Below are 12,478 nucleotides of genomic sequence, written 5' to 3' on the forward strand. Positions count from 1 at the left end.
TCTTTCCAGTAAACGATGCTGCTTCTGGTCTCTCTAAGGGAAAGGGCATTCTGGTCTTCAGGTATCATCTTCTACCCGTATCCAAATTCCGGCCTCGGGGATGGGGCTCGGTCACGCGAGAGAAAAATCACAAGTCATGCAGTCAACAGTGCCGACTCCTGCAAATGTTGTTGAGTGACATATTTGTCTTGGAGAGGTGAGCGGGAAAGTTTGTGTTTGTGCGGGTGACTGTGCCTGTCTCTTCTTCTTAGAAAGACAAGAGAAATGAGAAAAGTGATAGGTGTGAACAGCACCTCTTCTGGCCATCTTTCGAAAGAAGAGATAACTAAATATGGAACTGTCAGCATGAAGTCTTTTGTAGATCTGGGAGTTGGAAGCAATTAGAAAACCACCTGCCCCGTGCCCTAAACGCGGCAACTTGCCGACGCCAGTTTAATCTCAGGTGCCACAGATGAAAGTCAGTGTGCACCTTCCCGACGGGGGGATTGGTTCATCCTGTCGATCGGTTTTCATTAGCGATGGCCGTGCGTCATTCCCAGGAATCTGCTGCAACCCATCTCCAGAGTGTGTTCTCAATGACCTGATGTTTCTGAAAGGTTACCGCCCATCCTTCCGTTTATGCCAGTTCTTAGCCCGTGGTCTATAGTTCACAGTTAATAACGATGGCATTTGTTAAGCGCTTACTATGTTCCAGGCACTGTACTAAGCGCTGGAGTCGATATAATCAAATCGAGTTGGACACGGTCGCTGTCCCACTTGGGGCTCACGGTCTCGATCCCCATTTTACACACAAGGTCACTGAGGCCCAGAGAAGCGAAGTGACTCGCCCGAGGTCACGCAGCAGACGAGAGGCGGAGCTCGGATTGGAACCCATGACCTTCTGTCTCCCGGGCCCGTGCTCTATCCACGGCACCACGCATTGGTCAAGATGCAAAACTAATGCAATACGAAGGGGTCTTAGTCTCATTAAATACACCCATTGGGAGGATGAGATGAGAAAAGGAAAAGGCGAAGGTAGGCGTAGGAATTAAAATCAAAATGATGATATTTATTCAGTCCCTCTCACCAAAGGAGCTCAGAGGCCGGGGAGATAACACCGGAGCAGCTGTTAGATAGAGAAACGCCTTTGTCCTAAACTCCACAGTGAGCAAGGCAGAGAAATCAGTGCTCCTCACTTGGATACCAGTGTTCTCTCAACCGAGCCAAGCTGAGCTTTTCCAGTGGGGAGAGGGAAGGAGACTCAATTTAGGTCTCTATCATTTGTGTCTCGTGGATTAAAAAAGAATAATGGATGAAGCAGTCTCCTTGACCCAAATCACGTTGCACTGATACAAAACGGATCACAGATATAGCGGATGAGGCCAGTGTGACCCAGGGAGATGCGAAAATTAGAGGAAGGAAGAAGTGTAGACGGTATTCTCCTAAAGGTAAGGGCTTTGTGGGAATGGAGTGCTGAAGAGCCAACCGAGAATTGGACACTGCTTTAATTTACGTGAGGGAATCCACAGCCAAATGGACGGGATGGAGGAGTAATGGAATGGTATGCGGTTTCTTATTTATCCGGAGACTTACTTCCTTTTGTGTTTTTTCTTCCAAGTTGGCCACAGAACAGGGCACTCTGAGATTATGAAACCTGTCCTGGATGCAAAAGCACGCTGTTATATCTCTGGCGGTCATACAGTCTTTTCCCCAAGTTGCCAGGAGAATTTGATTTATGGGTGCTCTCTTATGAGTGGAAGATGTGTGTAGGGGAGAGAGAGCAGGGGTGGTGGGGGCAGATTGTGTAACCCTAAATTTGAGAGGTGGGGAATGGTTCCGTTACATGGGAGCAAGCCATTTTCATAAGACTTTTCAGAAACAATGATTTGGGATGTCTTCAGTAAAGGTAAAGTGTGCATGTGGTTGTCCTCTCGCTTTGTTTCCAAGTTCACACATTTCTGACAGTTCTTGATGTATAGCATTGTAGAGTGAATAGATAGATTTTTTTTTTTTGTAGACCGGAGAAATAGATTTGTCTTTCCCTTGAATAGAGCAACTTCAAGTGGTACATGCTGAGGAAGGATAAAGAATAAACAAGGATAACCGAGAAAAATAATCGATAATGCGATCGGCTTTTTTCAAATCAAATACTATACAAACTGCTGTTGCATTTTCTTTTTCTGAAACATCGAAAGAAATTTCTTTAGAATGACTCGCCCATTTGAAGAAAAGTCTGTACATCTTCGTCATTGGAATATTTGGAGTCAGGGGGCATCAGGTGCTTCAAAAATCAAGAAATGTAAGATCCTTGAATAATACTATGGATTCCTTTGTTGCCTTTCTTTAGAGTGACTCAAGATGGTTCACCTGTCTGAACTCATTTATTCCCCAAACATTCCCGGAGAGGGATGGCTGAGGACAAGAGAAGGTCTTCCCACTTTACATTTAAGGACACTGAGACCAGATCCGTCCAGCAGCAAGTGATAGCAAACTGTCCATCACTCAGTTTATTCACCCTTCCCAGTCATCCAAACTGGATAATCCAGACCCCAGAATCCACTCTGAGGCTTCCCACATTGAGCAAATAAATGATAGAGCTCTATTTCCCATGGTGTTAAGCTCCTCCTTGAAACTGTAAACTCCTTGTAGGCAGGGAATGTGTCTACCAACTCTGTTGTATTTTTTTCTCTCCAAAGTGCTTAGTACCGTGCTCTGCACACAGTAGTGAGATCTGCAGTCTTCTACCTTTCAGTCTTGTGCTCTTTCCTCTAGAAAGACTATGTGTCTCCCACCCTGACCCCATAATGGTTAGTTTTAGCATTCCTGGTTAGACTAGACTGTTTAACCTCAAAACCGATCTATCCCATAAAGGAGCTTGAGAGGTGAATTACCCCCTCGAGCGCAGGAGAGATTTTGGTGTCGCAGAGGAAGGGATATTATCTCTTTGCTCTCTTTAACTCTTTTGCCCTTGCCTAGAAAGCAGGGGCCCCAGAGCCAGAAGATTTATCGATCGGCTGATGAACAGCACTGATGGCAGAGTGAGTTGAAATTCATCCCGAACCTTTTTCCATGTCCCCTTTTCCAGACTGTTTCCAATGAAACAGCTCAGAATTTCCCCAATCATTGTTTCAAGAATGGAGATTCTAATCCTCAGGATATTATCATCACCTGTGGTTTGAGATTTCCTCTGATGCTGCATCATGAGATGTGATTTTTTCAAAATGATTAGAATCGCTGAATAAAAAGTGGCTGAAACAAGAGCCTGCAGGTTCACATCCCTTTCTGCAATATGCACTTCCTACGCAGGAACCAAAGAAACTGCAGCCCGGTGCAGGTTGTCTCCTGCTTAGATACCCCTCTGGAAAAGAGGACAGAGCAGATTCCGAATCCGCCGTGGGAGGGAGAGAGTTAAGGGAGTGAATTATTGATGGAATGGAAAAATTGCCATAGCTGGCAGATGGAGCCTGTCTGAGCCCATTTCACTGAGTGGCATCCACACCATACTATTGGCATTGCTGAACTTTCACACATCAGATGTACGATTTCAACACACGGGTTTGGATATGGCAATCAAATTCCTCCCAGAGAGAACCAACGCTTTCCAGCCAGGGAAAAGTTGTGAACACAGTGAATGATTTGAATCCATATTAATTCCAGGATGTGTTGGATTTTAAAAATATATATATATATATTTCCCAAAATGCTGTGTTTATATTATAGACATGAATGTTTGTGTATACGCTTTTCAGGAAACCACTGCATGGAGTCAATTATTCATAAGTTGCCACAGTCACTAGCTTGTTTTCAGATGTCTTTGGAAATTCTTTTTAGCACCAAGATAAAATATGTGGACACTTGAAAACCTTCTGAGAAATTGCCTCACAAATACCGGTTTCTTTTCCCCTCCCTCCCCTCTCCTCTCTCATTTTTTCCTCCAGTTCTTGCCTCTTGAGTCCCACCAGCTCTGCAGCCCTCTCTAGCCCAGTCACAGGTGGCAGACACCAGAATGCAGGGGGGGCCTCTATAGCCCAAAATTTAGAAAAAGACTCAATGTCCCCCCCCGCCTCCCTTTTGCCTCTTCTGAATTCCCAGTGACTCACACCCTCCCTGCCAGGAGCACATTTTTTCCCTTTAAAAATATTACTGTGCTTGAGGGAGAGCTATCAGTCAGGGGGAGCAGTGGGGGTGTCTTGCGTTTAATTAGCATTCTACCTGCCACGTTGGGGGTGTGACAATCGCCATCTGTTTGAAAAGCTCCTTGGACTCTTGGGGGTGGAGAGGTGGGCATGGAGAGAAGCTATATAAATAGAAGGAAATAATCTTGGCCCGTTGGAGGTGTCAGGAACCCCCAGCCCTCATTTAATCCATCCTGCTGCCTCCAGGCAGGGCTGCACCAAACCACCCCAGAAAATGTGTTCCTCCCATTTTTCTCAGAACCTAATGCCAAAAGGTGTCAAGAAAGATCACCTAATGTAGGCTTTTGCTGCCAAGCCGGAAAATGACTGAACCATCCAGGACAGATGGTCGTCTGGCTCTTTGCGAATCGGCTCCGGGTGTGAGGAGTCCCGCCGTCTTCGCCGCTGGTCCGATTCTGGGTCTGGTCAAGAGTCTGACGGGGTTCTCTCCTGCTTTCAGTTAAGCCCATTTCCTCTTGTGTGTTCCCCGGTCACTATCTGCCCCATAAAAAGACTATATATTCAAAGACAGTTATTAAGTCAGCCATCGGCCTGCTCTCCTCCAGGTTAAACAACATCAGTATTTTTAACCGTTCCTCACGGGACTGGTTTTCGATCATTGGTGTCGCTCTTGTATGGATCCACTCCAATTTCTCCATGTCATCATCAGAGTGCAGCTACCTTAATGGAAAAACAGTACCCGATCAACAGTCTGAGAAATGCAGGCAGTAACGGATTCCATCCTGACTCTTCTGGGTCATATGGATAGTGATGTATTGCAGCATCACTTGGGCTTTTTCCGCACTGCTGACGTCTGTACGGCTTCCGGCCATCTGTGAACGCCATCGCAGGACCTAGTTCAGCGGCGGGCACCCTTTGTAAGCTCAGTGAGTGTGGGTTGGTGGTGTTAGTGACGGTTGATGACAGAGCTTCGAAGAGCAAGAATACCTTAAACTCTCTAAAACCTGTAACAGTGAGAACTTTTAACACTGAGAAAGTTCTGTCCCATGTCCAACCTGCATCCTTCTCACTCCAGCTCACACTCACTTGCTCTGTGGTAATCAATCGAGCAATAGCTCGATCAGGAGAGAAAACGGCATGGCCTAATGGAAACATTAGGTGCTCACCTGCAAGAATTAAGGATCCCGTCTCCCCCAGCAGCCCTGTCTGCAGTTTCCTGTGAACGGTCGCCCTTCTCTTTGACAGGACGAGTTCTGGTCCCCGATGCCGATCTAGCCTCGCGGTTCCCTCGATCACGTCAAAGTGATCGTGTGATGAGATGCCGGGTCCATCACCCACCAGAAAAGTCACCTGCCCCAGCCCCTGAAAGTGTCTACAAATCGGGGCAGCTCTATGTCGCACCGATTAAGGCACTGGGCCATTGGATAATGGTTCCCTACCAGTTGATCCTAAACAAGGGCGAATTCTGCCAGGGTAATTGCTGTTCCCCAAAGGATAGGTCCAACTGCTTCAGTCAGCGAAAAACCAAAGTAGAGAATTGGCTTCACTATGGATTGAATTGCTGACTCGCCCCTCTCTGGGCCCTACACTTATTTCCTTGCCTACCTAATTTATGCAGGAGGCCAAAAGAAAATCACTTAATATTCTTTATAAACTGGCATACGGTTTAGATAATTTTTTTACTATATGCAGTAAAAATGCAAATGTGGGTGGCTTATTTGCAAAAGCAACCATTAATAACTGGTGTTTAAACAGGCCGGATTAGCGGTTTGACTGATGTTGTCGGGAGATTTTTTTTCCAAAAATTTGCACACTCAAAATCAATTTGAAGACAACGTGCAAATTGAATTTAATTTTTTGATATAAAATTGTACTTATCAGCCCAAACCGTTAAATTTACTATTTAATATATGCTTTCCAGCTCACTTGGTTAGAATTTCATTGCGCCTTATCTGGAGAAATTTAATTAGGCTTGATATCATCAGTATATTATAGAACTAATTAAAGATTTAGATAAGTGCTGAGGGGGCTTATTGAAAACTCCATAAAGTTCCATTTGGAAAATGAGATATTCAGTCCTTTGGTTCATTGTGAGAGACAGAAACCACAAGGAGGGGTTCAGATGATGGTTCTGAAAAAGTATTTAACGGGGTTTAATGGATTTATTCCATTCTTTGAAGAACTTTTTAATTACCCCTCATCTTTGTGTGGCCTAACAGCAGTTAGGATCTATAGAAAAAGGTTTTCAAGTGATCACTTTGCTCTTCCCAATTCAGTTGCCCACATGGTGCCTGAGGAAATGTGGGTAAGGCTCTCAGGGAGATTAGGGAGTCTCCATACCTCTAGGAATCACCAGTCAAAGAGAAGGAGAAATTAAGAAGCAATTGGGATGCGATTCTAACGTGGTTCGAACAGCGGGTGCTCATGCCCACATTGCTGTCTGCAGTAGTCATTTCAAACCAAGACCCTTTTTAAATCTAGTGTGGCCTTCATCTACACTAGAGATCCCATAGTGGAATATTTTTGGGGGAAAAAAAAGTGCTTTCTATAAAATGGCTTGCACCGACACAGGATCCACTTTATTTTCACTTGAGTGGGTATTGAAATGAGTTTCTGCCTCCTTCATTTTTCTAGGACTAGTCAATCCTCCTGAAAATGCACATTGATTGAATAAAGTAATACAGATTAAAAACAAGACTCTGCCTTCAGAGCATATGGTCAAAACAAAAAAAATGCTTTTTTATTTTTTTTTATTTTTACAAATGTTGCATTTTTTCCATTTAGTTTAGACACCCCTGGAAGGTGAGGATGAGAAATCAAGGTGCTAAACTGAGGCAGCAATTTCTAAAGTTTAAGCAAAAAGTACTGTCTGACAGTAAAGAGTTTGTCTTTTTTTCCCAACTGCACTTTTGAAATTGTTTGTGCAATTGCATTGCCTGGATGGTCGAGAACATTTCATCCATTTGATTCATGAGCAGCGCTCTGCCTTAGAAAACATTTGCAAAAATATTTGAGCCATAAATCAATGTTTGTTTCACTACAACACTTGAACTAATGCTTTCTATTTGGAAACATTGGGAGTATTTGCCAATAAAACCAACTTTTTCAGCTGAAATAACATTCGGGCTGATAAGATGCCCCAAACTGTTTGTTCCGAACTTTCAGATATATCGGAGGGAGCGTGATGTAGTGGGAACGTGTCAGTCTGGAAGCCAGAGGACCAGATTCAAATCCGGGCTCCCAGCCTGCTGGGTGACCTTGGGCAATCCATCAATCAGTGGCATTTATTGAGCACTTCCTGTGTTCAGAGTACTGCAGTAGGCATTTGGGAGAGCACAATACAAGAGTTGGTAGACAGGATGCCTGCCCTGAAGTTTCTTAACTCATCTGTACCTCAGTTTCCTCTTCTGCAAAATGGGGGATAATAATACCTGCCCATCTACCTACCTCACACGGTTGTTGTGACGACCAAGATGAGGCCAAAACGAAATTGTTATCGTGTGAACACTTAGGGTGCAAAAGCACGATACCAAAACCAAGATGTTAGATAATACCCTTCTTCAACGTGTGAGTGCAATATGTGAAAACGTTGCCCTTTACTGAAGACAGTGTCACCATGATTTAAGGTGAAGCGTGTAGGAACCCTTTAGCTGGGAATGCCTCTAATATTGTTCTATCAGTGCAGTTAAAGGACTTTGTGATATTCAGAGGGACAGTATGGGAAGAATCTGGACTTCTAATCTGAATCTTGCCCCTGACTCCTTCAAGCGAGCAACTTTATCTATCTTGCTCCTGCTTCTCTCTCCACAAGCTGAGGCTCCCAGTTCCTTTCAGGAGCAAGAACACAGTTAATAAACCATGGGCTCAGATCCTGTAAGGCTTTTAATAAGATACCCCCAGGCACATACGCCCTTCAGGCCCCTGGGGATACATATCAAGCACCCAAGTGGCACGTCAGAGATAACACTGAAGACGGCAGGACCGACAAATACCGAGAACAAGAAAGACGTGGGTCTCCCCGGCCGTGGCCTTTCACTTAGGTTTTCTGTGAAATGCACCTTAAGGGGAACTCTTCAGTTTGTCAAAGGGAGACACCGTGCTGGTGTTCAACATGGCCCCGTGACCTAGGGAGATCTAGGAAGAAGTGAGCAAATCAACAAGGATTTTTTGAACATAATTAGTGTTCCTGCTTTGTCATCAATTCTGTGACTTTTTTCCTTCTTTAATCAAAGTTATATTCCTATTGCAGAATTCAGAGCACTGAGCGTCAGTATCTTTCCTTTCAGAGATCAGAATCTTAGCAAAATTAGGGATGAATTTTGAATGTATTTGACTATTGTTTGAAAAACTTTGGGTTTTGTGTGGTCCAGACCTTTACGTTAATATTAGCATCGAAATAGGGGCATTAAGAGCACTTAAACTCCTCTTTCTCATCATATTGCCTTTTTCCTGGAGATCGTTTACAACTCAGAAGTCCCCACCACTCTAAAAGGCTCTCTTCTCTAATCTATTCTCAGTTCAGTTCAGAGGTATTGTTAAATGATTTCAGCATCAAGGCTTTTCTTTGTTTCAAATAGTCAATCAGTGGTATTTGAACACTTAGAGCACGCAGAATACTGTACTAAGCACTTGAAAAGTACAATGCAGCTGAGTTGGTTGATGACTTGCCGGTCTGCAACGAGCTTACAGTCTAGGGTTGGGGGAGACAAACATCATTATAAATACATAATTTACAGACCTGCATGTAAGTGCCGTGGAGCCGAGGATGGGCTCCAAATGCTTAGACAACAAAGAAGGCAGAAGGAGTCAGAGAAAAGATGACTTAATTGGGGAAAGCCTCTGGAAAGACATATGATTTTAATAAGTCTTTAAAGATGGGCAGAGTGGTGGTCTAGTATAAATGGAGAGGGAGGGAGTTCCAGGCTAGAGAGAGGATATGGGAAAAGGGTCTATGGCAAGATAGAAGAGATCGGGGCACAGTGAGCAGAATTGTGCTTAAGGAACTGAACTGTGAGGGCTGGGCTGTAATAGGAGATCAGTGAGGTAAGGTGTAGGAGGGGGCAAGCTGATTACTTCCTGCAGTGGGCCATTTTAAGTTGTGACCATCTTCCCTCAACACTTATATAGCTGTCCTTAAGTGAGTAGGTTGGCATCAGAGGAGCAAAATGTACAGGCTGAGTTGTAGTAAGAGAGTAGCAAGGTGAGGTAAGAGGGGGCAAGGTCACTGAGTGCTTTAAAGCCAATGGTGAGGAGTTTCTGTTTGCTAACAGAGGTGGATGAGCAACCACTGGAGGTTCTTGAGCAGTGGGGAAACTGATCGAATGTTTGTGAAGAACAATGATCCGGGCAGCAGAGTGAAGTATGAACTGAAGTGGGGAGAGACGGGAGGCAGAAAGATCAGCAAGGAGGCTGATACAGTAATCAAGGTGGGATAAGATAAGTGCTTGGATTAATGTAGTAACAGTTGGCATTTGTTAATAATAATAATAATGTTGGTATTTGTTAAGCGCTTACTATGTGCCGAGCACTGTTCTAAGCGCTGGGGTAGACACAGGGTAATCAGGTTGTCCCAAGTGAGGCTCACAGTCTTAATTCCCATTTTACAGATGAGGTAACTGAGGCACCGAGAAGTTAAGCACCTACTATGTGCCAAGCACTGTTCTAAGTACCAGGAGCGGGGGAGGATACAAGGTAATCAGGTTGTCCCACATGGGGCTCACAGTCTTAATCTCCATTTTACAGATGAGGGAACAGAGGCACAGAGAAGTTAAGTTACTTAACCAGAGTCACAGAGTTGACAAGTGGCAGAGCCGGGATTAGAACCCATGACCTCTGACTCGCAAGCCCGGGCTCTTTCCACGGAGCCACACTAAGGGCGGATTTTAGCTATTGTGGAGGTCGGACCAACAGGATTTGGTGATAGATTGAATAGGTGGGTTGAATGAGAGAAAGTAGTCAAAGATACTATCAAGGCTTCAGGCTTGTGAGACAGGAAGGATGGCAGTGCTATCTATAGGGATGGGAAAGTCAGGGGAAGGACAGGGTTTGGGTGTGAAGATAAGTTCTCTTTCTAACAAGTTAAGTTTGAGGTGACGGCAGGATATCCGAGTAGAGATGTCTTGAAGGCGTCTCTGCAGTCACCCTCCAGTTTTGCTAAATCTTTCTCACCAAAGCCTCTGCTGCGCTTCCTATCGCCCACATCCCATCCCTCTTCTTGCCCTTCCCTGCCCCTCGTAGATGCCCTCTATATGTATCCACTTTTCAAACCCCATAGGCTGCTATCATGCTCTCCTAGAATCATGCCTTAGCCAAAATATACATGGTTAGCTCCTTTAATCTTCCGCTCTGTGCCAATCTCTCTCCAGCCCCTGGGTTTCATGCTCTTTTCTGAATTCCCTCCAAATTCATTTGAATCTTCCTGCAATGGAGTGGCCCAGAACCAAACAGTTTTACAAAGGAAGATATTCTCCTCCCCGCGCTCTGGTTTTGATGCCTTTTCTCATGCTGGTCACAAGACTCCTTCTGCCGCTATGTCACATTACCGACCGAGGCATAATTTGGCTTCTGCTGTCATCTCCCCCTCCCTTGGCTCTTTCTCACTTGAACTGCTTCTTAGGTCTCTCCCACCTATTTAAACATATGTCTTTCAGATTTTCCTCCAGATGAATCTATTTGAATTCTTCCAAACTAAATCTCATTTGGTTATTGCCTACCGTCGTTCAAAATTCTCAAGAGTCTCTTTATTATTTCTCTGGCTTTGTTGCTTTCAACCAATGTTGGAAACATTTGTCATTTTCTCCTTCCAGGGCATTAAAGGCATTAAATAAACCTGGCTCTCGCCCCCAAATGCCTTCACTGCCTAGTACCCTCCAAGTTGATGGGTTTGCCTGTATCATTTCCCTTTGTCTTTAGTTAGCTATGGAGGCAAATGAACAGTTTGAGCTCATTTTGCTAGTTGATACTTCTTTTATGGCTTCACTGAAGATTCAGCTGTTTCCTGAAATCCAAATACAGAGCAGACTGCAGTCTTTTTTCTAGTGATTTCATCATCTCCCCTAAAATATCTGTCTTATTGGTCAGCACCTTGTGTTCTTTCTCAATTCCTGCTGGATATTGTGCTGGTCTCTGTTAACTTTTTCCTCTCATTTGTTCCGGGATTTTTCTGTTGAAATTAGATCTCAGACTTCTTCTCTTGAAGTTTAGGTGTCACATTTCAGCACCTTTCTCATCCCAAGCTTTCTACATTTCATTAAAAAACAAATCTTAACGGTTCAGTAAGCCCACAGTTTCCTATTCCAAATAAACTAGAAGATTTGTCATCACGACCCACTGATGTGTGCCTGCTCACATTTTCCAAATAATTCCCTGACTTGCTGTCAGCAATTATTTTTGCAGGTTCTCCTTGAATTTCTAATTAATAGGGATTGCTTCTCTTCATTTTTCTTGTTAAAGCGATTGTTTAAAAAGAGGAGTGTAGTATCTCAGTTATTTGACACTCGATTGCCATTACCCGCCTTTCTCCCCCAACCCAAATCAGTGGTCCATCATTCTTCAATAGCAGGGAAGTAGTAATCTCCAGCAGACCTGGGAGAGGGTGGTCAGAGTTACGAATTAGCCTCTCTGCTCTCCAGGAGAGGCACGGAAAGGTCAAACTCTCTCCCTCTGTGCTTCAAGATATTGGTGACGGAACTGGGAAGTGCCTGACTCCCCTCCACACCATTTCCTAGACATCACCTGAAGCCAGTATCTATCGCTTCCCCCAAATGGCCGGGCTCCCTCCGGTCTCCATGGTGGGAGGCATCGGAAGGTTGGTCTAAACATTTCCTGAGCAAGCCGGGGCTACTGAATGAAGCCCCTCCACAGCAGAGACTACCACCGGTCCTTCAAGCATTCTGGAGCTTGGAATATCCATTTTTGATCATCCACCGCCATCTCGTGGGCCAACTTCAAGATAAAGGCAAAAGCCGATGGGCATTTGTGGTTTGGAGATTTGTCTTAGGACTGCTGAGCTAGAGACAAGGTGAAAACTAGGCGGGGTTGCCCTAGCTTAGCCAGGACATTCATTAGAATAAATTTTGACCAACCAATTAAAAGACCGAACTGAATCCGAGAGTATCCCGACCTGGGATGTTCTGTGTTCCCCCAGAATTTCCTTGGGACATCGAGACAAAGCACCCTAAAAAGGGATCTGGCCAGGCCAAACTGGGACATCAGGACACTTCAACCACTCACGTATCTGGAAACCTGGACCAAATTCTGCTCTCAAACTCCTTACCACCACCACCACTGCAGAGACCCCAGGGAACAGAAGATGATTTTCTCTCTTTTTACTTCCATGCTATTCTCTTCCTGTCCCTGCAAAA

The 12,478-nt window shown here is 44.6% G+C and overlaps 1 protein-coding gene across 2 annotated transcripts in view; it reads left to right on the forward strand.

Annotated features, from left to right (window-relative positions):
- EXOC4 (exocyst complex component 4) overlaps positions 1 to 12,478 on the forward strand; it is a 561,659-nt gene that overhangs the window by 541,489 nt on the left and 7,692 nt on the right. Inside the window, exon 18 of one of the 2 annotated variants that reach the window (XM_039913205.1) lies at positions 2,175 to 2,326. The exons of the other annotated variant lie outside the window; for it this stretch is intronic. Coding sequence (XP_039769139.1) covers positions 2,175 to 2,295 — 121 coding nt within the window. The 3' untranslated portion in view covers positions 2,296 to 2,326. Of the gene's footprint in view, positions 1 to 2,174; positions 2,327 to 12,478 lie in introns of those variants that run through there. 2 annotated transcript variants of the gene reach the window in all.

Source organism: Ornithorhynchus anatinus, chromosome 10, assembly GCF_004115215.2.
Source record: "Ornithorhynchus anatinus isolate Pmale09 chromosome 10, mOrnAna1.pri.v4, whole genome shotgun sequence".
Taxonomy (NCBI): domain Eukaryota; kingdom Metazoa; phylum Chordata; class Mammalia; order Monotremata; family Ornithorhynchidae; genus Ornithorhynchus; species Ornithorhynchus anatinus.